We start from the raw sequence: 27,192 nt of genomic DNA, 5'->3' as shown, positions 1-27,192 counted from the left end.
TGCGAGTTAAAGGAACTCAGATTAAAAGCGAACCATTACATTAACAGTATTGAAGAACAAGTTGTGGGATGAAAATGCAAGAGATTTGCCATCAGTACAGGAGGGGAGATGTTATCAATTGGTTTAAATCTGCAATATGAAAAAGTATATACATACCTGTTTGACCATGGTTAACTATAAAATAGCACCAAAGACAGGTTGTAAATGCTTAAAATGGCAAAAAGTATTTCATGATCTAGATTAAAAACTGGTTACATGGGGAAAGCAGTAGAAATTAAAGCCAACTTTTAGATAGAGGTTGAAAATAGTTAGAAGTGTCCGACATGTTTACTTGACTTGGGATATGAAGATTGTGCTGAAAGCAGGTACAGTTATTTAATGCAAGTCATTCAGATTTTACAAGTTATTAGTGTCATTTATGACTGAAATCTGTGCACACAAGTTCACTGGATAATCAATACAGCAGAGTTGATACATTTGGGTAATAAAATCTAGTAATCTCTATATTTAATAATGAGATAATGAAATCCTGTGGCCTCAAATAATGGGCTGCATGCTGTAGGAGGAATATTGATGCTTTAAAATCAGGTACAAAATTAGCATAACATCTTGTACAAGAAAAAAATGCTTCTAACAACAGAATTGGGGCTATTTTCATTAGAAGAAATTAGACTATGGCAGAGTATAAAATTGAAGAAATGGGAACAAGGCAGATGAAATTTTTCAGTATATGTAGAATGTGGGGCATTAGATACCTGATCAAAAGAAGTTCATCAGTTGTGGGGATTCACGAATTGTTAAGAACATTCAAGGTTAGATTGCCTCCAATTTTTCTGCCATCTAGCCAATGTCATTGGATTTCATCTTGCAGAGAATAAATGATGTGGGATTAACTAAAATGGCCAGTTTTTCATGTTGCACCAGCAATTTCTATCTAACAATAAAAACTGAAATTTGTAACTATGACCATATATTAGAAACTTGCATGAATTGGATTATATAATAAGATGGTTTAGCCATAGCGTCAAGTTCACACAGAAAATTCTTTATTAACATTGCATAACAGGCATTCATAAATAGCAGGATCAATCACTTGTACATAACAGCTTTTAATCATTGGAATACAAAATGCTAACAATTGCAGTTGGACCACACAAAAATAATTGACCACCATTCAGGACTCTGGTATCATAGTTTACACATTCACAAGCTACGAAAATAAAGTTTTGCAGTGCATTCCTGGCCATAACTGGCAAATGTATCCATTACAGTGAAAGTGACAAACCAAATCAAATAGAATGCAATGGCTATTTACAAAGGCAGAAAAACACAGACAATATTTGCACACAAATTTGATTGCAAATTTGAGATGATGGAAATTAAAGACTTTTATCCCATTTAATGATGAAGCAGAAGTTAATCTCTTGGCTCACAACTACAGAATAAAGTGTATTTGAACAGAGTAACTAACTATAAAGGTAAAATTGGACCAGCTCATTAAATGAAGTTGAGAAGATACTGAACTAAATTATGATAAAATCTATGAAAATTGCAGAATCATATGGGTTACATGCCAATTCTTAAATCAGGTTTAGTATGCTGAATTTCAATGTTCTGAATACATTTAGCTGAAATTCCGTGCAACTAATTTTTCTTGGTTACACTGAACATCAGGTGTAATCAACTTCAACCATCTTCTGCAGTAATTCTGGTTCAGTGAAGGCATCCATAATCTAATCTTTCTTAATTTTACTCCCTACCCTTGCATATCTTTTTCTTTCTCCCTCCTTCCCACTACTCCCAACTTCCATCCCAGTATTTTACTTAAATTATCACAATGCAAAAACAATGAAAATCATTCATGACCATGTGATTTCATCAATTAGAACTGCAAATGACAGACACCATGATAATCAAATGATATTTTAACAAGGTACAAGTATTTTACATATTGCAATTGTTAAAAAAAGAAATCCACCACATTACTCAGTGTGAAGGAATACTCTCCAAGAAAGAACAACCTAATTGTGTTGGCGCTACAAATTTTTCCAGAATTTTAGAAATTTACATTTTCACTCATTGGGCTTTTTGGACTTTGCGAAGCAAACAGCTTATTCCATTTTAATTCGCTGACTAGTCATTCTATAGATAATACTGTCATAACCAGGATCCATGTTCCACAGGTTGTAGGCAATGACGATCACAGATAAAGCAAGGCCTATCATCAACCAGAGGACAATATTGAACACAACAGCATAGTTATAGTTATATTGGTAGGCCAAACCATAGGGACTGCCTGGGTTGCTCTGCAAAGAAAATAAGAGTAGGTTAACAACATGCTATTGCCTTCATTAATCAAAGTCTTAAGCAAAAACTAACATGCATGGTAGTGTAGTGGTTAGCGTAACACTATTACAGCTCCAGGGACCCGGGTTCAATTCCGGCCACTCTGTCTGTAAGCAGTTTGTACGTTCTCCCCGTGTCTGCGTGGGTTTCCTCCAGGTGCTCTGGCTTTCCTCCCACATTCCAAAAGACGTACGGGTTAGGAAGTTGTGGGCATGCTATGTTGGTGCCAGAAGCATGGCAACACTTGCAGGCTGCCCCCAGAGCACTCTATGCAAAAGATGTATTTCACTGTGTTTCAATGTACATGTGACTAATAAAGATCTTATATTTAAGCAAACTGTCACCAGAACCAGTTCAATATTTTTAATTATGTTTAAATACCCATGTTCTATCTCTGTAAAAGTACTGATCATGGCCAGCACTTCCCAAAAACAAATATCGTCAGTATTTCTTTCATATCAGATGCAAACTTAAACCGAGAAGCAAGGTAATTTGACTATGGAAACAATTTGTATACAATACTTACTATGGATGGAGACTCTAGGATAGAGCGAGTTTTTCTTATCAGAGGAGCTTCAAACATCTTCACAGTCAGTAACTCAATCAAAGCATTTTCATTATAAATGGAAAATACATCATCTGCAAACTGAGATAAATAAATTTCTACTTGTAGATTCACAATGTTGATCAAACACAAGTTTCTAAAATTGTATTAGAAGAATATACTGTAGTCACACAAATTGTGTAAAAATACAAAAAGTTTGGGCCACAAATAACAGCATTGACTACCTTTGGAATTTAAAAACAAGGAATTGAAAACATCCACTTTAGTTGTTCTAAGCTCCATTTTTGAAACTACTACTAAAAGACCTGTACAAAGTATTTAATTGTAGAATGAGCAGTTTGTTAATAGTTACTTGCATTTTGAGAGCACTGTTAATGCAGCAAAGTGTCCCAAAGTGCCAAGTGACATTGTCAGGAAACAACGCTTTGCAAATTAATGAAGTGATATTGGAAGGAATCTCCATGAAGCAGGTTAAGGATCAAAGAGGAAACTCCAGAAAACGAAGCAGAGGCAAGCCGATAGGATGGCTGGATGCAAGTGAAATGGTAAAGGGAGGAAAGAGGTTTAAATTGGAAGATATATTTGCAGGGTTAGATAACAATTAAAAGGGGAAGACAATGAATGGTTTTAGAAAATAACTGTTTTAAATTTGAGAATTAGGATCAAGAGAGATAAGGACAAGAGTCTAGCTGGACAGCACTCAGATTAAGTTTGAAGGGAAAATATGCAAGAATGAAGCTTTCTGTAGGAGATTATTTGTGGTAGGGGTAGAGGAGGGTAAGGCAATAGAAATGGAAGTAGTCACTCTTTGCCATAACTAGATTGAACAAAGAGTTGAGAACAGTTTCAGCCCAAAATGGATGTCCGGGTAAGGGAAAATATTAATATGATTAAGGAGTTTGTGAACCTGACTACTTCAGTCAGAAAAGGACCAAATATTGATCCCTGGAAGGATTTGGATGCTCTGGCTACAAATACACCGCTAAAATTAGAAGCATGCAAGAGCAGTCTATGGAACTGGACAGGTGCATTCAAGGATGCTGTGATCAAATACTGCAGCTATCAAGGACATGAGAAGCATAATGATCAAACTGGGGAACCATATTGCAGGCCAAATAATCAGATCAATACTTCCTGATATATTTGCACATTTTTCTGGTGATCAATTCTATTTAAAAAGTGCTGCACTTCTTCCATGGGTATTAAAGAGTCAGACATTTGAGAACAATGACTGAACTACTTTGCAAGATTTCTACTTGTAGGAAATTGCAGAGGAACTGCCAGGTTCTTAACACATCTGCCAGATCCGTTCAGTGTCTGGCCAACAATAACCATTCTTGAAAGGTGTAATGCTGTGTAATTACAATAAGTAATTCTAAGTAATACTATATCCCAACAGTCATTTCTCAGGTTACTGTAAGAAAAGTGGCACAATAATCAAGAACATAAGTCTTTTCTTCAAAGGATGCCACTAGCATTAGTGCTTAGAAAATCAAACAATGTAGGTAGCTATTTCTATTGCCAAGAAAAGTGTACAAAAACAGACTTGCTAGAACTTCAGGTTAGATGGCACTGGTTTTAAGAATTCAATTTGAACAAATACACAAGAGGTTCAGCAGTTAGTGCTGCTGTCTCAGTTCCAGGACCTAGGTTTGTTTCCAACTTTGGCTGCCGTGTGTGTGGAGTATGCACATTCTTCCCACACTTGCGAGGGCTTCCGCTAGATGCTCCAGTTTACTCCATCGCAAAGATTTGCTAATGATTTAATTGATTACTGCAGTGTAGTTAAGTGGCAAAAGAATCAATGGGGAGTTAAAAGACATGAAAGATAGACTATTAAGTTACAGGGCTTCACAGGAAAGGGGCCATAGAATGTTGAGAGTTGACATAGATCCAATGGTCCAAATGGCCTCTTCGTGACCTAAAAATAAAAAGATGAGACGGCAACATACAATTCTTCGATATTTAGAGCTGGGGCCAGAAATTGTCTGGAGATTTATAGAAGATTCTCCTACTTCCCCTCCCCCCCCCCCCCACCAAAAAGGCATGAACTCTCAGGAGGTACAGTAGATAGTGGTTTTAACCAGCACACAAGGTTACCCTTTCAACCATTATATTTGTGTCAACTATCAGATAGCCACCTATCCACTTGACCCATAGCCTTCTATGCTTTAGCAATTCAAGTGCTTGCTTAAATACTTAAATGTTATTAGAGTCTCCATCTCCACCACCACCTTGGTAGCTTGTTCTAGATTCCAATCACAGTCTGAGTGAGAAAAATCTTCCTCAGATTCAGCAGGGGTCTCCACCTTCAACTTTCTGGCTCTACCTTCCTCCCGTCTGTTCACCAATCACCTCTGACTCCTGTCTCACCACGCACCTTCTCCTTATACTGGCCATTTCCCCTCTCCACTCTCAGTCCTGAAGCAGCATTACCACCCTAAAGGTCGACAGTTCCTGCCCTCATGCCCAAGATGCTGCTCAACCCACTGAGTTCCTCCAGCAGGTTGTTTGTTCTTTTTCTGATTCCTTCTAAACTTCCAATACTTCATCTTAAACCTATGGCCTCTGGTTTTATACATCTCTGCTCTAGGAAGGTGTCTCACTCTATACACTCTTCCGAATTTAGTACAACTCAAACAGTTTCTCCTTCAGCCTCCTCCCCTCCAAGGAAATCAAACCCATCCTATCCAGTCCCTCTTCACAACTGAAATGCTCTATCCCAGGCCACACTTTGTACTGGAGAAGGTACAGGGTAGATTCACCAATCATTTAGTGTGGTGACTAGAAATGTACAGTACTCCAGCTGCAGCCTAACCAACGTTTTATAAAGTTGTACCACAACATTTTTCTTCTAATATTCTCTGCTCAGTAATTAGTCTCACTATTTAAAAGTGAAAAATTCTAGATTAAAACATCTGAATTACAATGGCTGGGCGAAGTTTGGAAATTTTTTGCTTCAACATTTCAGTTAGGCTGCATTTAACATGTTAAATTAAATTTTTTGTAGATAATGAATTAAAAATTTATTAAACAGTAGTAATCATTTTGCAGTGCTATATTAAATCCCAATGGGATTACTAAACATGTATTTTACCTTAGGAAAAGGTGCACCAATGACATGCAATGATTTCAAAGACACGTGCAAAATTAAAGTATGCCTACACAAAAGCCATATCGAGTTGCTAATTGTTCCAATAAATGATACCTTGTATCCATTTCATCAGCACAGCTAAGGCCATGAAAAGGTTAAAATAATGTTGAAAGCAACTCTTCCAGAAACAAGTACAATCTATGCTGATAGTGTAGGTGCAACTTGATTATATCAAGTGAAAAGAGAATTAAATCATTCTTAACCCTCAGCTTGCTACAATTTGCTACAAGAAGAAACTGCAGTGCAACAGCACCAATATTTGTATACAGGGCAGATCATCGATTTCTAAACCCAGTGATGTTCTTTTACCTTCTGGATAACTGAAGCCAGGATTTTTGCAGCATCACGAAACTGCTGGGAGTCCTGCCCATAATGTTTTATGATCTCTTCCAGACCTGCCAGCTCCAGTGAATAAAGGTCAGGTGAACGGTCTTTTGCCAAATGTTTGTGAACAGATAGCTGCGGAAATATTTTACGTCCAGGGTTAATATACATATATATATAAAAAAGTATCCATTATTGCAATGCTGTGCACTGCAGCCACAGAATTTGTGGGTATTACTTGTACAATAAAGCAAAGCAGATTAAGTCCACATTTGAATTTCACCAAGTATCAAATCTGAAACACAGCAATATGTATATTTCTTCAAATGTTTCCCAAAATTTCATCCCACCAAACAGCATTTACTTCACCAGAATCATTTGATACAGTGACTCACAAGTTGCCAAGTTCCCATTTGATGAGAAAAAGTCTTGCATTTACATTGAATTTTCTATGATCTCCAAGTTCCAAAGCACTTCACAGCCATTGAACTTCTGAAATGTAGTCACTGTTTAATATAGGAAGTGCAAAAAGTTTGCACATAGCAATCGATTGCATTTCAACAGAACTGACGTGATGCTTTCATGGTGTCCTTAACAGTCACCAACTTCGAGATGGTAGAATAAAGGAACTATTTCTAACATAAATGCAGCCTCTCAGCAGACATTATATGCAACCCATATCATCTTTTCATCAAACTAAGTAGAACAAGTCATTCAGAACAATTATACATTAAACACACCTGTCAGAAAACAAACATGAACATATATGTCTAATCATTAAATAAAGATCAAAGTACTTTCAAAGGGATAAATAACAGGTGGTAAGAGTTAGGAAAATGCATTTAGAATACAAGTAGAAAAACGATGGTATGATAGACTTTCATCCGAGGTCACCATCTCCAAAAGAGATTGTAAAGGGATGCACAGACGCCTGAGTTAGAGGTTGAATGGTATGGTAGTACAATATTAGAAGACTGAAAGCTCATCTGCAGTTCAACATATTAAGATACAATTATTATGAACAAAGGTCCAAGCTCACAAAAAACTTTGAACACAGTTTGAATGCAAGTAATGTGATGAGGATGAATTAACAGCATAAGGAGAAGAAAATTAATTCAATGTGTTGCTTAAGGAACTAGTTTAGATGAGCAAAAGATGATTTGTTGTCAGCTGCTTCGTACGCAAGATATCGGATTCCTCCCTCAAACCTTAGTCATTTATTTTCAAGGCCCAACTAAACTCAGCTCCTGTTTATCCTTGGCTCCTTTAGCTTACTATATTTTGTTTGATAAAACAACTGTACAAAACTTGAGTTTTAGCAAATTATTAGGTGCAATACAGTTGCAAGTTGTTGCTAAAAACAAGTAGAACCGAATGCAGATTTAAAAAAAATATTAATTCAAGGAATGTGGGTTTCAGAGGCTGAGCCAGCTTTTAATTGCCCATCTCTAGTTGCCCTTGAAAAGGTGGTGAGCTGCCTTCTTGAGCCACTGCAGATGTTGAGGTGTGAGTATACCCTTAGTCCTAGTAGGGAGAGGGTTCCAGGACTTTGACCCTCTGAGTGAATGTGAAGGAATGGCAATACATTTCCAAGTCAGGATGGTATATAGCTTGGAGGGCAATTTCAGGTGGTGGTGCTCCCATGCTTTTGCTGCCCTGTCCTTCTAGTTGGTAAAGATCATGGGTTTGGAAGATGCTGTATAAGGAGTCTTGGTGAGCTGCTGTAGTGCAACCTGAAGATGGTACAAATTGCTGCTACTGTGCATCAGTAGTGGAGTGAGTGAAAGGTTGTGGATGGAGTGCCTAATATGTGTCTTATATGGTGTTGAGCTTCTTAAGGACTATTGAAGCTACACTCATCCAGGCAAGTGGAGAGTACCCCCTCACAATTCTGACCTGAGCCTTGTAGATGGTGGACAGGCTTTCTTTAGCCAGAGGGTGGTGAATTGGTGGAATTCATTGCCACAGATGGCTATGGAGGCCAAGTCATTGGGTATATTTAAAGTGGAGGTTGATAGGTTCTTGATTAGTAAGGGCATCAAAGGTTATGGAGAGAAGGCAGGAGAATGGGAGTGAGGGAAAAATAAATCACCCATGCTCGAATGGCAGAGTAGACTCAATGGGCCGAATGGCTTAATTTTGCTCTTATGTCTTTTGGTCTTTGGGGAATTAAGAGGCAAGTTACTAAAGATTTGTAGCCTCTGACTTGCCCTTGTAGCCACATTATGTATTTGGCTACTCCAGTTCAGTTTCTGGTCAATGGTAACCCCCAGGATATTGAAAGTGGGGGATTCAGTGGTGGTAAGGCCATTGAATGTCAGGGCATTTTAGCTGGATTTTCTCTTGTTGGATAGCATCATTACCTGGCATTTTGGTGCCACATTTGCGCCACACATCAGCCCAGACCTGGATATTGTCCAGGTATTGCTGCATTTGGCCAAGGACTGCCTCAAAGTTGCAAATGGTGCTGAACATTGCACAATCATCAGCAAACATCCCTACTTCTGACCTCATGATTAAAAGAAGGATATACTCTGCTTTCAATGATTTGTAAGCAGGAAGGCACTGAAGGGATTGGAGTGGAGGTGAAAATACAGGTGATGGGGTGTAGATTTTGAAACTTGATGCAAGTTCAACAGAATGCACTTTGTTTTAAATATGGCTTGGTGCAGCCTCAGCTGCAGAAGAGGTTTATAACAGAACCTGCAAATCACTGATTTAGTCACTCAGTAAATTACTTTCATCGTTCCACAAGTTGGCATAAGGTCAAGACACCTAGTCACGTTGGGCATCACCCATTTGTTACCATGGCTCTATTCATGAATAAGATCAAATCAGTACACAAGCAAGAACAAGCAGAAGAGGAAAGGATAGATTACTGTAGTGCTAATCAAACACAAACAGGGAAAGAAGTTATTGCTGGAGATCTGTTGGCTGTAAATACTAACTGTCATAGGCAAATTTAAAAATAAATACAATTGCTGAAATTTACAGGAAATAAGGCTAACTTCACAAGCAGATGGCTTTGTGTTCAAGTCAGGAGCTTCCTGTTCCTCAAAAATCAACCATGTTACGATGAAGTTACTAAATATTGTGCTCAGCTAACAATGATTGCTTGGCACAATGCTGACAGTAATATGCCTCATTTGTCAACCACCTGCACATGGTTTAGATTAAATTTAAAAATGCTAATTTATTAATCTTTTAACAGCTGCTGCAAAAGGTTTGAATGAAAATATTATACCCTGTATGGAAAAAAATTTACATGTAAAGTTGTTCTTACTCACCAACGCAGAAATATCATGAAGAACTTGTAGTTCTGAAAGGAACAGAAGATCAACCTAAAAAGAAAACCCAAAAAGCTTTTAGAATATTTATTGGGTAGTGGTGGGCATGATGTATTCTATGGCATGGATAAACACAAAAAAAATCATCCAAAATATTTGTACTAAATCATAGCTCTAAAACAACATGTAAATGAGCAAATAAACTACATAAGATGACTTCTTATAGGCTTAAATTAACCATCTGCAGGTCTACAGCACGAGTTGCATTGCCATATTAACATGGTACAGCACAGAAACAGGCCCTTTGGCCCATCATGCCCTGTACCATTGGGGCAGTTTTCCTATAGTAAAGGACATCTCAAACTACCTTACTGAGTATTGCCCTTAAAAGAGGGAGGGGATTATTTATTTTCAGGTTAAAATTTAATGATTTACATTTTGCCACCATAAATACAGTGAAACAATCAGCATTTCCCATCACAACTTATTGAAACTGACAGGAACTTTACGTTTCTGTCCATGCACAGTTTAAACAAAAAATTCCAAAGTTGCTGTCACTGACTTGATACTCACCCTCATGAGACTGTACTACTTAAACTGAAAATGTTGTGTTGCACAAGATCTGAGCTATTAACTAGAATAGTATGCAGTTTTGGTCTCCTTAACCAAGAAAGGATATACTTGCCATAGAGAGTACAGCAAAGATTCATTAGACTGGTTCCAGGGATTGCAGGTTTGCCACACGAGGAAAAAAGATTAAGTAGAGCAAGACTGCATTCTCTAGAGTTTAGGACGATAGCGAGCAATCTCATTGAAACTGAGCCTAGACCAGGTGTAGTTTCAGAATTAGACATAGGCCATTTAATCCCAAGTAGGAGAAATGTCTTCATTTGGAGGGTCATGAACATTTGCATCTCTATATATGGGGAGGGCCGCAGAGACTCTGTTTTTGCGTTTGTTTAGAACAGAGATCATAGATTAAGGGAAGTGAGGATGTGGAGAGAGCTCAGAGTTAAATGAATGATGGAGCAGGCATAGAGTAGACCAACCACCCCCATGTTTTATTAACGCTTTATCAATAATTACTGCTTAGCAAATTACCTGGCCCTAGTGTGGTGCATTATAATTCCCCAAAATAATTCATAAGAGATCATGTTTATAATACAAGCTGCAATAATAATACAAAAGTTCACATAATGCAAAAGTACTTTTATAGGTTAAAAATGTGCTTTCTGTAACCTAGAATACTGCAAGAACTCTTAATTTTCGATCGATATCATAGATCTAATTGATCTGATGGAAGGAGTGTCAGAAAAGAGCAAAGTCTCACCCTTGATTGTTAGTTCTTTATGGGATGCTTTCTTATAGGTCAATCAGAAGCACTGATGCTTCACCATTTTAGAGTCATAGAGCAATACAGCACGGATACAGGCCCTTCACCCCAATGTGTCTATGCCGACCACGTCGTCCACCCAGCAAGTCCCAATTTCCTGCATTCGGCCCATATCCCTCCAGTCCCCTGCCCTCCATTAATCTTTCCAAGTGCCTCTTAAATTATAGTTATTGTACCTGCCTCAACTACTTCCTCTAGCAGCTCATTCCATATACTCGCCACGCCCTGTGTGAAAAAGTTAGCCCTCACATTCCTTTTAAAACTTTCCCCACTCACCCCAAATCTATGCCCCCTAGTTTTGGACTCCCCTACAATATGTTACAAATAGGATGCTGTTTGAGAGCTACCATTACATGGATCTTTTTCCTGAAAAAAATTAAGGAGCAACTGGATTTGGCAAATATTCTAATGCCAATTTGAAAATTGCTCTTCCTCAAAAGACTGCTCAAGAACTCTTTGATGCATTGTTTTCTTTTTTTTAAACAGAGGAATAGTGAATGAAAGCTCAAGCTGGAGGATGCACATCATTTTTGGATAGGATGCCAAGGAGAGTAGAAAAGCAGAGAAAAAGAAATCTTGCAGGCACTGTCCCATCAATCTACCATGCAAGTAATGAAAGATGCTATCAAGCAGTGATAATTCACCAATAACCTGCTCACTGATTTGTAGTTTGGTCCAAATGTTGACAAGAGCTAACTAAATTCTACAGGGGCAGAGAGAGTTGTATTGACAGCAAAGCACATCAAGGAGCCAAATTAAAATTGACCACAATGGGATTTAAACCAGTAAACACTCCATTGGCATGATTCGCCACAAAAGAGAATACAGCTGGTGGAGGCCAATCAATTCAGCCCCAAGAGACGGCATTCTTGGCTCAGCCACGCTTCAATGACTTTCAGTCTATGATTTCCAAGTCAGGATACTTGATGATTGTGGAGTGTTCAGCTCCATTCACTGCTTCTTACAATGAAACCATCCATGCCTACTTTCAGGAGAACATGGACAATATTCAGGCTTGGCAAGTGTCAAGTAACGTATTCACACCACATGGCTTTCAGGCAATGCCCATCTCCAATAAGAGTTTAACCATCTTTCCTTGGATAATATTACCACCATTGAATCTGATCAACAGTCCATGGGTCCCAAATAATTAAACTTTCCCAGACTAGCCACATAAAAACTGTGGTTACAAGGACTGATTAAAAGCCATATGTGCTATGGCAAAAGTCTTCCTTCCCAACTCCCTAAAGCTTTTCCATCTTCTGCAAGACAAAAAGTAATAGAACTTCCTCCACTTGCCTCGATTTGTGCAATTTCAGCAACACTTGAAGTTCAATATAAAGCTGCTTGCTTGACTGATATCCCATCCATACAAAAACATTCACTCTTCAACACCAGCATAATTTGATTGATTAAAAATGTTCATCAGGAAGCTATTCCATTAGTAATCTGAACCAACTAGGTATTTGGCTATTGGCCTCTGTATCTGATGTGGTCCATTCAGTTTATCCATACAGGACTGGATCCAATTAAAATGCCCAAATATACTAGCTTCCCATTCAGCAAAAGATATCACAGACTCAACAGCACTTCATAAAGAAACACTGATGTCAATAGCCACCACATATCAAAAAACATTCAAGGTCAAAGCTTAGAAAGAATAACTTTATGTTATGCAAAAGGTTGCATTATGTTCCGATTGATGTATCACACAGCTTTTATTATTAATTGGGGAATGTAAACACAGCATCGTGTTCAAGAACTAAACTACTAAAATCGAAGTGCAGCATTTTAGCTTGCTTGACTGAATACACCCCACCTCACATAATGACATGCTTCATTTGTCTGGGTCCAAGCAGCTTTGGGAAGGCTCCCTGCATAGTAAATTAAATAAATTCCTGGTGCTTGTTCAGTTGAAGCTGCACAGAGCCAAGAAGCAAACAGCAAAAACATTAAGGGTTCTACTATGTGACCAGCAGGAAGCATGCGGCACTTGAAGCACTGCCTTGCAAGATTACAGTAAAACTTCAATAATCTCCATTCAAACCATTTGGAAATCCTGATGGTTCAGTATCTTCTATACCAGATGTTTGCTGCTCTCCCATTCTCTTTCTGGGGCCCTGGTTCCCATGCTCCTTTTAAAACTTACTGGGTTCATAAGAAAATATACAATACTGTGTAACATCTTTTTAAAAAAGTGAATTTAAATTGTGTTGCAGTATTATTAGGGAATAATATTCAATAGTATGGAAAATCTGGTAGTCTAGCATGGTAGATTATCAGAGTTGTATTAATGCCAGGTCACAAGGAAAGCGAAATTCCCTACTTCCTCTTACCTCGTTATTTTTATTCAGAGAATTAGAAGGAAGCAAGCTCAAAACAGAGTTATCCTGGTACAAACGGTTTCTCATCTGTCGTAATGTCACAGGAAGATCTTCAAAAATGCTGTTTGCCTTCCCGACCATGTATAGTCTCTAAAACAACAAAAAGCTCCATCAGTATTTTGATTATTCAGTTTCACAAACAAAACTTGAATTGAGAAGCTGGACTTTTAAAGAACTTGTGTACACTACCTGCTCAGACACTGGTGAGGAAGGGAGATGGGGGAAGAAAAATTTTAAATGGTGGAAATTAGAGAATATCATGACTTGCTTGGAAACTGGGTTAAGTGAAGGTAAGTAGCACAGCGTTCCCCCAAATCACTCATCTAGACCATCCATATTCAGTGGATCAACAATGCTAATCTCTAGAGACAAGCCTATTTGGCTATCAATTCCTGCTGCATCGAAAATGACGCTCTGCACTCCACTAAACTCGTCTTTACAGCTGGAGAGATAAGCACATCTGCTGAGCTGCCTGATTTACCAGAAACTAATTTTGAGGGAACCAGCCGTTGGTTAATAGCCACAGACAAATCAACAGTGCCATGTACTATTGTTCACATTAGCAGGGATGGCCTTGCTTGACTGATATCCTGCTAAAGATAGCAGTTAGCTCACAGGGTGCTCATCTGTTATTCAATGAGTCACCATTTGATTTATTTCAGCCGGATTTCTACACACCCTCTTTATCTAGGGCAGTCCAATTTGGGGCAGCATTTCAATTGTCAACATGACCATGAAAAAGGTTGTGCCAATTACAAGGTACCAGCCAGGAGACCAATAATGATCCAACCAGATCCTGTACGGTACCGAAAAAAATAAAAACCTGATCACTCACCTCTTCACTGGGGGTCAGCTGTAGAATCACTGGTGTTTCTTCAGAGAACATTGAGTGGATAGAATTTGAAACACTGTCCAAAGTGAAAGGGACAGGCTACAATAAAACACAGGTTAAATAATTTAAGACATTGCATGAAATTAAATGATATGGAAGAGGTCTTGTAATTATCTTTCCCCTCCTCTTCTCCCGTCTCCACCAAAAGTCATTAAAAATATTTACCCGAACATTGAAAGTAGAAAAATCGATGGACTACAGTAGTCAAAGAATTTATTATATTCTTATTCATACATGGGATACAACATTGCCAGGGCTAGCTTTTATTACCCATTGCTAAATTGCCCTTGGCAAAAGATGAATTGATCTCTACTATTCTCGTTTTTTCTACCCTAATCTAAACTTACCAGACAAGGAAAATGATGAAGATAGTGATTTGTTGCCGCAATCAGTAGCATACAAAACCTAGGCAATGATGGTACATTAAAGAAACTGAAATGAACAGCTGGTAACATCATAAATATCACAAATAATACCTCCCATGTTCACAGTACATGATTGAAAGGCTACTTAGATTATGCAACAATTAGAATTTATAAACAAATGCATTTCTGCAAGCTCCATTCAGAAGAAACTGGTTACATAAAGTTTCCTCCTAAATTTATTAAAGTTGCATCCACCCCTTCAGTCCTAAGGGAATAAATGTTTCACTAATGGAAATTTTAAAAAAAACTGCAGATGCTGAAAATCAGGAAAGAAAACAAAATGCTGGAAAAACTCAGGTCAGGCAGCATCTGTAGAAAATTGGCATAAATTTAATATGACATTTGACATAGTATTGTTACCATTGATCGTAGTCATAATTTTGACAATCGTAAACAAAGCTCAGAACACACACCACTGCCTCTTCAGCTGTTAAGAGAAAGTGACCCTGAATCAGAAAAAGCAAGCTAATCTGCAAAGCTTGTGGTGATATCCTGCCTCAGACCAGACAAAGCCCACTTCTAATGGTGATTCATTTGACATATTAATGGAAGAGTTTTAATGGACATGAAGTGCACAATTAATAATATGAAATCAATGTTGTATGCCAATTTAGGCCTAATCTCCTACTTCATTCACGTGTAACTGAAGTCCAACAATGTGTAAATAAGTAACAATCTAGACGTGCCAAAGGCAAATGTAGGAAAACAGTTGAGACTGGTGAGAGAAATGCAGGTAGGAAAATTTCAGTCTATATTACTAAATTACTAATATGGCTTTCATATTGCCAGACTTGAAGCAAGGCATCTAATTCTGTTGTTATAAAGCTCCTGTAATGCAGTTCAGAATGTTTTTACCTTGTTAAAGTTGCCACACAAATGCAGTGTGTTATTAATTGCAGATTTCAAACTCCATTCAAACAGAGAAGAATGACAAAATGACAACTAGCCTGAAGACACATCCATAGTTGGGATTGGGGAAAGGAGACTACTCACATCAAGATAGACTTCAATAAGATATTTCAACTTTTAGAAATGGTCAAGAAACTGGATTCAGATTGGCTGAGCAACGTACCATGGTAATATCTGAGGTCAATCCAATTGTGCAAAAGGGATGTGGCCAGGAAATATTTCTTCAGTCATCTTTCTATCAAACAGATTCAAATGTATACTATAATTTTATTTGTTGTAGCTTTTAAAAGGCAAGCTGATAAGTAGACATCAATTTCAGTTACAGACTAAATTCCTAGTTACAAATAAAATGAAGTATTAATGCAATGTGATAAGTCAGAATATTTTCCTAAATTATTCCCCCCACCACCAAAATTTATCCAGAGATTATTTTCCCTTTTCTTTAGAAGCATGCAGATGAAACAAATGTTTAGAATAAATTCAAGACTCCAAATAGTTTCAAAGTTTCTGGACAAAATGGGCTTAATCTTTTCCCAAAGCAATTATCATGGGCGATTTTAATCTATATATTGATTGGACTAATCAGACTGGCAAGAGTACCATGGAAAAGGAATTTGTGGAATGCATCAGGGATTGTTTGTTAGAGCAATTTGTAACAGAACCTAACCAGGAATTTTAGATTTGGTCATGTGTAATGAGGTAGGATTAATAGATACCTTGTAGTAAGGATCCTCAAGGGAGTAGCAATTACAACATGGTAGAATACCAGATATAGATTTTAGGATTTGGGTTAACCTTGAGTCCAAAACTGATGTCCTCAACTTAAACAAGAGATATAAACAGAAGAATTATCTAATAATCTGGGAAAATAGGTGAAGATCAGATAAGTAGAAGCAGATATTAAAATTTACTTCATAATGCTCAGCAAAAATTTATCCCAATTAAAAAGGAATCAACAACAAAGAAACAACTGTGGTTAACAAAGATGGTTAAAGAAATTATTAAATTAAGAAGAGCATACAAAGTGGCGGAAGCTGGTGTTAAGACTGGAAGTCTACGAGTTTTTCGGGAATCAGCAGCAGAAAACTGAAAATCTTGTACGGAGGGAGAATATTGACTATGAGAGTTAACTTGCAAGTAATATAAAACAAATAGCAAAACCTTCTTTGGATACATTTAAAGGAAGAAGGTAGCCAAGGTAAACAAGGGGCCCCTTTTGAGCAAGAATGGGGAACTGATAACAGGGAAATGGCAGATAATTTAAATTTAAACCAATATTTTCTATCAGTCTTCACAGTGGTGGATACCACAAATATCCCAAACAGGGCCAGTTTCAAATAGCATGGTATAACCTGAAACAATCCATATCAAGGGATACTTTATTGGACTAAATGATACTAAAGGCAGACAAGTTGCCAGGACATGATGGCTTGTTTAAAGGAAGTGGCTAAAGACATAGTTGAAGTTTTTCAAAACTCTGACTTCCAGGAGTGTACCAGAGGATGTGACCACAAACGTAACTCCCTGCTTCACAGAGAAGCCAAAGGCTAGTTAGTTTACATGCATTTTGGCAAGATGCTGGAGTCCATAATCAAGGAAAAAAAATAGCCAAAATGGTTTTATGAAAGGAAAATAGGCTAAGATGAGCAATGGCAGACTGCTCTAGGCCCTCAATGAATTACTAAATACATTACTGATTTGGGGGGGGGGGGGGGGGGGGGGGGGAGGTGGTGCGTGGCGCAGAATACAAGATACCCAAAGTTGCAATGACACTAAAGCAGGTGGAAAGACGAGACATAAATTGGATAACTCCTTGGCAAATGGAGTTTATTACAGGAAGGAGATTATATTATTGCAATTGTACATGGTGTTAACAAGGCCTCATCTGAAGTAATGTGTACAGTTTTGGTTCTCTTATTTAAAGAGAGGGTGTACCAATGCTGGAGGCTGTCCCAATGGGATTCACTATGCTAATTCTTGAGAATGAGTGGTTTGATTTATCCCAAAATTAGATCATATTCTTTGGAGTTTAGAAGAATGAATGGTGACCTTGAGAAACACAAGATCCCTAGGAGGCATAACATGGTAGACTTTGATATATTTTCACAAGTGGGAGAGTCTTGAATCAGAGGACAGTTACAAGACAAGGGGACATTCATTTAAACTAAACTTCTCACCAAGGGGGATAAATATCTGGAATTCTATACCCCAGAGGGTTGTTAAGGCTGGAAACATTTAAAGGAGGTAGATAAATTTTTGAAAGAAAGTTTGCAGAATTCAGGGTTGGAACTGGCACAGAAGAGGAGTCAGGTCCTTGAATGATCATATTTGGGGGGGGGCGGCGCAGGCTTGAGGTGCTATTTGGACTTTTCTTGCTCCTTTTTTTTTTAAAAATCTCCCCTTGTGTTTGTATTCATTCTTATTCTACAAATCATACGTAGAGCAAAGCCATCTCTGGATCCAGTTTCAAAAACAGTCCCTTGATTTTCCACCTTGTTTCTAAGAATAGTTGGACTGTTAAATATTAATTTTGCTTCAACTTGTTTGTAATATTTTATTACAAAAATGAGCATCAAAGATGGGTCTGCATGAACAAAACATTTAAATCAGGTAACATACAACATTGTGGAGCAGTTTTTTTGTGCAGTTGCTTAAAATTAATACACCTCAAATATAGTAGCACTGGCAGTTAACTTCCTCGATCCTGCTGCACCCCTCAAAATAGTTTGGATGTGGTTAATGTTCTGTTGCCATCTTAACGATTTACATCAACTTCACAGGCAGGGTTCAGCTCTTCAGGAAGTTTCTTTGCAACTGTAGATTGCACACAAAACCACCAACCGTGTTTAAAGCTTTGACTTGGCTTCCATCCTAAGGCTCAATTATCAGTTCTAGGAAAACCAACAGATTTCCATAAAATCTGAATCAAAACATTGAGTTTAAAACTGAAATCACTTGATTAAACTCACTATTTTATAGAGACTATTTGAAATGATTACAGTTGGTAAGATAATACAAATAAATTACAAAATAATGCTCTATACAAAATTGAACATTGTGGGAAAACAATGGAGAAACAAATTAGTTTTGAACTATTTTGGCTTTTAAATGACAGATTATTATACAACTTTATACATTTTGATGCAAGGTAGAATTGGTACACAGTCTTAGTTTTATACAGTATGGCATGAGAAGCTGGAACTAAGGTGTTACTTCAGATGAAGTCTGGCATAATTGGATCAGGATACACAAATTAAAATTTAGTAGCTTATATAGATAGATATTAAACATCATATATTTTTATATGTCCCATCTTCAAAACTACCTTTGATTAACAAATTTGTCCATGTTTCTTTCCTTGTACAATCTGTCACCTGGTAATTACATCACGTCAGTACTGGGGCTGCAGTGTTTATTTTACACTTTCAATCAGTCAGCCAGTAAAGCAAAGTGTACTCCTCTACCCTTCAGTTTTCCCACATTGCTGCAAACTTTTCTATATTACCGTGTTCATAAAATTTCTAAATATGCATAGATGCAGGAGGGTTGGGTGAAGTGTGGGGGAAAAAAATACAGGAACGTGCTCTTAGGTGATATGGAAGAGACTTGGGGGCAATAAACACTAGTGTAAGGTGAACAGGCTAAATTTTCTATGCTACATAGTCTACTTTTATGTAGTATTGGCTTACATTATGTACGATTTAAGAGGGAAAAAATTTTAATCAGCATTCCAAATTCCAATTAACTTACTATAGCTCTGCTTCAAAAGTTATGTATTGTGTATGACTTCCATGTGTAAATGACATTGCGGTAATTATTTTGCCGGTTTACTTCCAATGTTAAATTTGAGATATTACTTCAGATTAATTTGAACCACAGGGACTACAAACAAATAGAAATTGTTGAAAAGCAACTTAGCACAGTTAAAGAATTGTTAAGTCGAATTTTAAAAATTGTTGGAATAAGCTACCAGAGAAATGGCTTGAGATAAAGATTAGTGCATTTAAGAAAAGTTGTTTTATATAGAGTTGTCATACTGGGAGGCATGGATGACATGGCTTTATGTCTCTTCTTCCTTTGGCAGTCTCTTGGGATCAAGGACGTCTTACTTCCATTCCAGTTCCGTGGGTTCGAGTTGATTGATAATGTGGGATTGTGGATTTTTTCCCCCCATAGGTGGAGCAGGCAGATGTTTAGTTTAGGAAGTTCCTACTGCCATTTACACTGGGCTGCATTGTCCAAAACCAAAGAGGGGCTCTCAATGCCATCACAAATATTTCTGCACTAACTTGGCATCAGCTGAAAATCTGTGGGGTTGTTGCACCTTTTCCAGGGAGGATTTGAGGATATCCTTAAATATTTTCCCCTATACACCTGATAATCTCTTCATGAAATTTTTGAATAAAATATCTATTTCTGGAGTCTGGTGTCAGACACACGAACAACGTGGCTTGGTCAATGATGCTGATGGAGAGTAATTAGGGCTTAAATGTTGACATAGCCTGGAGAGGACACTGTTGTTGGTTCACTTATAGGGAAGCAGTGATCCCTACTCACTACAGACCACTACCTTTGTGCCAGGTTTGAGATCTTGATCTTCAAACACTCCTTTTCTTAGACAGCCAAAGGCTGTGCTGGTGCACTGAAGATAATTATGAATTTCAGTGATGTCTGCCTTTACAGAGGTGGTTTCTGAGATATGGGAAGGAGTCCATGTTTTCCAGGATCTTGTTGTGGTCCATAGTTAGAGGGCAGTGTTGTGTGGTGGGGCAGGTTAGTAGAGGTCATTTATTTCATAAATATTGAGTGCAAGGCCCATCCACTTGTAAACATCAGGTGACTTGGAGCACTTCAAATCAAGGTTGGGGTGACCTTGGATATGGGAAGGAGGCGAAGTAGGTTGAACAGTTTCTCATTAATCCTGTAGTTACATTCTAGTTGGACACTTAGAGGCAAGGTGCAAGGAGAAATATTAGGGAAAAAAGTTTTAGAGTGATAATCCAGCCTTGCTCAACTCCACTCTAGACTGAGATTGCATATGTTGTAGATCCATTGATTTCCATCACAAAGCCAATGCAAGATAGGGAGAGCAGGCAGTGAAATTCGAGAACAATCCTCCATAGTCTCTCCAAATGAAAAGTTTAAGGCTTTAGAGAGACCATAAAGGCCATGCATATAGTGGCTGGTATGGTTTCCTGCATTTCTCTGACTTGTTGTGCAATGAAGATCATGTACACTGAGCCTCGAGATGGATAAAATCCATCTGTGATTGGGTAAGCAGCTCATTAACTATTGGGAGGTGGCGGCCAAGGAGGACCCTGGTTATGTTTTTGGCTTGAAGTGGGGTGGTGCTTTGGGTGTTTGACAACTGGCCTTGATGGCACTGAAGGATCTGTGCATGCCATTTGCAGCTTAGTATCTCACAAGAGTACTGGTGGGGAATTTTCAGAAAGCTCTTTAACTACAGGAAGTTATAGAACAGCAACTTGGAATGGGAAAATTAAATTCTCCCAATCCAGATGCATGAAGGCCTTGTACAGCCAATTTACAATAGACAACTTCCTTTGCACAATTCCAGAGCAAACGACATACCCAACCACTAACCAATTAGGGAAAATTACAAGCAGAATTCAAATCAACTTCCCTATTTAAAGTGAGGTACATTTAACACAATGCAAATAATTAGTTAACAATACTCAATGTGCCCATCAGAGAAATAATCCCATATTTACAGTCAATGGAATTAAGTTATAACCCTCATGTTTCTTTCCTTTAGTCATTTGTTACTTTTATAAAAGGTTGTATTTTGAAATCAGGTCATTGTTTTGAGGTCAACAGATTCTGAAGTTAAACATGGATACACTGCTAGCATTCAATTTATAACGAAACAATTTCTATATCCTTTATCTCCAAAATACATTACACAAAATGCTGAAAAATTACTTACATTTTCAACAATGTATGAAATTCCACTCTTAGGAAGAACCAGCTGTTCTATTCCCCTCACAATTACCAGAAAGTTGGCACGTGGTCGGTGAAACAAACTGCCAATAGCAAGTCCAGGCCATGGAAGATCCTTTTCAAAAAAAAAGAATTACTTTTTTTTGGCTCCCCCAGACAAATCTGACGATTTTGTTCCACTTTAAAAGTACAACATTATATGGGAAAAAAAACATACAAGTAAGTTTTCTCCCCACTGTTCATTTGGTGCCTATATTTGCATAAAAGCTAGGACATAATCCAAAAGATGCCTATGCAAATAAAAATTGCAACGAGCCTTCCTTTGACACAAAGTCAAACAACAAGAACTTCACTTTGAATTTGCTCTTCTAGCATTACTGCCAGTGTGCTATTTCACTCTGCACCCCCCCCCCCCCCCCCTTTCCACAGAGTTAACAGATATCATTTGGGATAATGTTAGGATTCCACAATTAGCTTCTGCTGGTTGCCAGTGAAAAGTTTATAGGTGGTTGGGAATAAAGAATGTGATGGTGAGTGGGTGGAGAAAAGCTAGAGGAACAAGTGAATTTGAGCAGTACCCCCACACCAAATCATCAAATGAATTTGTGGATGCCTTCTGCTTCCTCAGATGTTCTGAGCCATGAAGAGAAAAAAATAATAATTTGTTTGGTTCCTCTAAACGTCTCCACCAACAATGGAAATTTGCAATGTGGATCAGTAGATTACTGAATAAAAACAGAAAAGCAGTATCTGCCAAGAGGAAAAAAGTTAATATTTCACGCCAGTTTCCTAGCAGAACCACTTCTCTCTCCTTGAGCTGCATCACCCACTCAGTATTTCCAGCATTTTGTGTCCCAAGTTTGGATTTGCAGTATTTGCATTATTTCACTTTTGTGCAAACCATAAGCACTAAGAGCAAAATTTGGTTAGTTATAAATTTGATTCACTTTTCTTATTGAAAGATTTTCAGCAGAGCACCTTTTTGGCCCAGGTTTTTGTGGATAGCAAAAAGTGAAAGGCACTAGTCATTCATCACATTTACATTTGCTCAAACTTTCCACAGTATGTGGCCTAGAAGCATGTTATTTGAAATACAGTAAAGAAAAACTTATGTGGCAACTTCCCTACTTCATGTCTGATGGGCCATTTACCACCTGAATTTACTCACGTACTAAGGGTTGAATCACAACTTAGAATGTAAATTTTTTGGGGGAGATATTTATAGAGGGCAAAAAAGGTCTTGTTTCATTGCAAGAATTTGAAATACAAAGCACATAGTAAATCCTTAGCATTTTGGCAAAGATAAATCAAATTCTACACAAACATACAACAAAGAAAGTGTAATTTACCTCCTCAACTGAAAACCCCATTGACAAAGACACAACATCTGGAATACGGCCTCCAGGCAGAGGCCCTGCATTTTGGAAGTGGACAGACTGTGATGCCCTCAATATGCTGAATTCATCACCAAAGACTCCTGTAAAATAGATAGATTAGTTTTTTTTTCTTCCCTCACCCCCATTAATAGTTTGCTGCTATTTGTTCCACAGTGGGCACAATAAAAGCTAAATTTGACAAAGTTTAATTTTGTAGGAAATAAATGAAAGGTCTCTGTTGCCAACAACTGTATGCTATAATGAAAGGCTTACACCATATATTGAACAATGGTAGATTGTCAACTGGCTGAACAGGCAATTTGACTGCAGAACAGCAAAGCTGTTGCAGACTTACGTTAAAAAAAATCAACAAACCATGAATGACAAACTGCCTTTGAGCATTTGCAAATAATAAGTTTAACTGGGAAGAGGGAAGGAAAGGAACAGAGCAAGAAATGAGGAAGTTTTTTGGAAGTTCCTTGAAAGCTTTCAAATTAAATTTAAAATACAAAATCATCTTTTAAGAGCCAAAACAAAAAAATATGTTCTACAAAGATAATTTGGCTGCAAAGCAGGCAGAATAAATGCACAAGGTCTTTAAATTCATGAACAACATGCACCAAGAGCTTTGCTGGCAAAAGCCACATGTATTATCGACCAGAAGGCTCCAGTTTCAATTCCCAGTTAGTGCAAAGTTAATTGATCTTAATCTAGAAACCAAATGGGACAACATAATTGTCATCTCTGGCCTTCAGCTACGAAGAATATGTAAAAAAAAACATACAGTAGATCCCTTTCTTCCTTTTATGGCTCCAGCTCGAATGGGTGGATGTCTGGCAAGGCAGAAACAGGTGGGATGACCTCATGATTCTGACCTGATGGCACTTACCTTCCGTTCTTTTGCATGAAAAACAAATCAAAACACCATTTCTAAATCTGTATCCAGAATTAATTAACATTCAAAGAGGCTAACAAGTGGAGGCAGCTCCATGAATAGTTCCAATTTTGACTACCCTTGCGTAACTTCCAAAGTACTTTGCTTCACAGGAAGTGAAGCAAAGTAGCTCATACGGAAGCATCTTGTCTCAAATAATAGGTTTGACTATACATGCAATATTGACAGACAAGAGTGAGGTTTTATGGCATTGTTAGAGATGCTGACTTTTGAATGGGATGTTAAACTGATATCCAGTCTATATCAGTTCATGACTAGCTGGGCACAAAGCACTATTTAAAAATAGGACTTTGCTGGTACTCTGACTAGTATTCAATGCTGAAGCATCATCACAACAAAAAAAATCTGGTCTTGCATTTATTTATCCTTTTTGGTATTTTGTGTGCCAATTGGGAACCATTTTTTAACTAAGCAACAGTTATGGAAAAGAAACCAGATTTGTAAGCAGTAATGTGAAAAACTGATATAAAATATAGATGTACTAGACTGTGACTACTGACACCAGCAAAGTTGCCCCTTACCATTAAATATAGCTGGCATATTGTCAGAGTTTACAACGTTATACCATTTAATCTAATCCATGTTGTAAAACAAAACAACTTTCATCAATTCTGATAAAGCTACATTATCAAGTAAATTTGCTATTTGAATAGAACATTAAACAACACTGGAAGAATACACTTCAGAAAGACTTAAAATCCACAAATATATTGAATTTTAAGAACTGTTTTGAGAAAATGCAGGAAATTTTTGAATCTAACAAATCTGAAGGGAGGTTTACTTAATTCACACTGATCAGATTAGATTGCACTGCAAACAAATCTGCTTGTAATTAGATTCCAAAAGGTAGCATACATCAACACACTTCCTCACCGTCAATTAGTTTTGCAAATACAAGCTTATTTAAATCTTAAACATTTTCTCCATGCTCAAGCGATTTCATAATGCACTAGAATATGACAGGAAAATGTTAAAATGTACAGATACATGTTCATACCTACATATTCTACTACTACTCCCAAAGGAGAAAGTTTTCAAATGTTTTCAACTATACTGTGCAAATCTTTTTTAAAAAAGCATTTTGTCAGCTTGCTACTAATCAAAGGTAATGGGTTAATCCAAACTGAACACGTATTTTAAATTTGTAATATTTCACCCAATTGTTAAAGATGCAAAAATACAAACCGACAAGGTGACTTTTAAAATGGATTATTGCCATAACATACAACACATCCAAGCAAGAAAAATCAGGTTAAAACCTGCAATCTTGCCTGTGAGTAAAATTTTAAACTTCAGTCATGAAATGAAGCTTCATCACAGCCTTACTGCATCTCATGTCCAATTAATTACTTTTGAAATGTAGTCACAAACAGTATGGTAGAATAATGATTACATTCAGAGGCCTGGACTACTGATATTCAAATTCCACTACAGCAGCTACAAAATTGAAATTCACAATTGAATAAATCTGGAATTTAAGCTATCATTATTAATGATGAAACAATACTATTGACACAAATACCCATCTGACTCACCAATGTCCTTCAGGCAAAGATGGCAGATTTTCTCATCTCATGTGCAGAGTAGAAAATATGGCCAACTGTTAATTGTCCTCTTAAATGGCCTAGCGAGCACTAAATGCCAGCCCTACTATTAACATCCAAATCCCTGAACAAAACTTTAAAATATTATCCCCAATCTCATGAACATATGTTAAATAGAGCCTTGTATTTACCAAATGCCTTTTGAAAGTTAGCCACTACCTCTCCAAATTACGGTCTCAAAAAAGAAAGCCACTTGTCAAGGACCATTTCTCTTCCACAAAAATTATGAAGATTCTCTCTGTTCACATTATGACTTCCTAAGTAGTCTCTAAAACCCAATAGTGAATTTCAGCATTAATGGTTCCAGTTTTGTCTCCCCTTCTTAACCAGCATTGTTACATCAGCTACCTACTGATCCACCAGTACCTTGAATCTTGGGAATTTTGAAAGACCAACGCCAATTTTCCCATTTTCTCTGCTTAATCTATGCCATCAGATCCAATGAATGCATCTGCTTTTAGTCCCCTTAATTTCCACCAGTACCTTCATTTACCAATATTGGCTTCTAACGTGAAGACTTGCCATTTTAGACACGTTTTCCCCTTAGAATTCCATTCCTTCTGCCTCAACAAGGGTCCCAAGTTGACTTTTTTTTTTGTCTGGGTGAGTTGTGCAGGTAAATGAGGAAAAAATGGTGCAGGGGGAAAAGTAGTTACACTAATTTTTGTTACCGATTGTCATTAACACTAGTGTTACATACTCAACACCGTTAGCTTAGGCCTGAATGTTGTCCAACCACTGTGGACCAACATTTGAGGCCAATCTACTACGTTGGCCAAGGAAGAAATACTGCAGGCGGGCACACTGATTGTCCACAGGGCAATGGGACCTATTAAATAGGGCCATCAGTTTAATATTTAATTGAACGTATCGTTCAGTAATAAATGGAGTTTGAATATTTAACATTAGTTAGGTATCCGACAAAACGAAAGCCGCAGGAGTTACTTTCCCCCTTCACAATTACTATACGTTTCAGTTGAGTAAATCCACACTGCGTTAAAGAAAAACAAATCTAGTTTAATCTAGCAACTGGGCAGGAACTGAGAGAGAGAGAGAGAGAGAGAGAGAGAGAAATCACATGATTTTTCCATCTCCTTAAGCAATCGTATTCGCGACTGGAATTATGAAACCATGAATATAATCCCCAGATAAATATAATGCTGCAAATCTACAGTTGCACAAGTGTACGAGATTGTTTTTCACATAGTGATCTTTCTTTGGATTATTTAATTGCTGAAAATTTTATCCAGCCAGTTGAAAATAGCTACTTTTAAATTAAAAGATGATTACCAAAGTCTTGGCAGGTAAAGGGATTTGGCCAAAAAAGTGGATTTGCAAAATCCTTACCAGTTGTCAGGGCTGTAGTGATGAGGAACAGCTGACAAACCCCGGCACAACCTCTGAAACCCACAGATCCCAGCGCCATCTTACCACCGCACTGCCTTCTGGATAGGACGCACGATGGAGAAGGAGAGCGGTGGGGGTGGGGTGAGGGGGGGGGAGGGAGGAAAAACCTGCGTCTTCCGCAAACCCATGATCGCACCACTCACTGGCTTGTGATCGGAATTGGCCGTTGATTGACAGAAATTGAACCAATTGAAAGGCAAGGAAATCACA

General features: G+C 37.7%; 1 protein-coding gene across 1 annotated transcript; it reads right to left on the bottom strand.

Annotated features, from left to right (window-relative positions):
- Positions 1 to 1,024: 1,024 nt before the first annotated feature.
- Positions 1,025 to 27,045, bottom strand: atp6ap2 (ATPase H+ transporting accessory protein 2). Its single transcript, XM_052014552.1, has 9 exons — positions 26,923 to 27,045; positions 22,990 to 23,117; positions 21,627 to 21,755; positions 14,289 to 14,384; positions 13,406 to 13,543; positions 9,677 to 9,730; positions 6,375 to 6,524; positions 2,873 to 2,992; positions 1,025 to 2,306 (listed from the first exon to the last, which is right to left on the bottom strand). Exons 1-9 carry the CDS (start codon positions 26,999 to 27,001, stop codon positions 2,112 to 2,114), a joined length of 1,089 nt encoding a protein of 362 aa, XP_051870512.1. The 5' UTR covers positions 27,002 to 27,045; the 3' UTR covers positions 1,025 to 2,111.
- Between the last annotated feature and the right edge of the window lie 147 nt (positions 27,046 to 27,192).

Source organism: Pristis pectinata, chromosome 4, assembly GCF_009764475.1.
Source record: "Pristis pectinata isolate sPriPec2 chromosome 4, sPriPec2.1.pri, whole genome shotgun sequence".
In the NCBI taxonomy this organism is placed as follows: Eukaryota; Metazoa; Chordata; class Chondrichthyes; order Rhinopristiformes; family Pristidae; genus Pristis; species Pristis pectinata.
Note: the sequence above shows the minus strand (reverse complement) of the source record. Positions and strands in the feature narration are given on the sequence as shown.

Excerpts from the sequence above, each read along its gene's own strand:
- atp6ap2 (XM_052014552.1), bottom strand. The coding sequence starts at position 27,001 with ATGGCGCTGGGATCTGTGGGTTTCAGAGGTTGTGCCGGGGTTTGTCAG. Across the intron at positions 13,544-14,288 it reads AGCTGACCCCCAGTGAAGAG|AGACTATACATGGTCGGGAA; the intron begins GTGAGTGATCAG and ends TTGTTGTTTTAG. Across the intron at positions 2,307-2,872 it reads TCCTAGAGTCTCCATCCATA|AGCAACCCAGGCAGTCCCTA; the intron begins GTAAGTATTGTA and ends TTTTCTTTGCAG.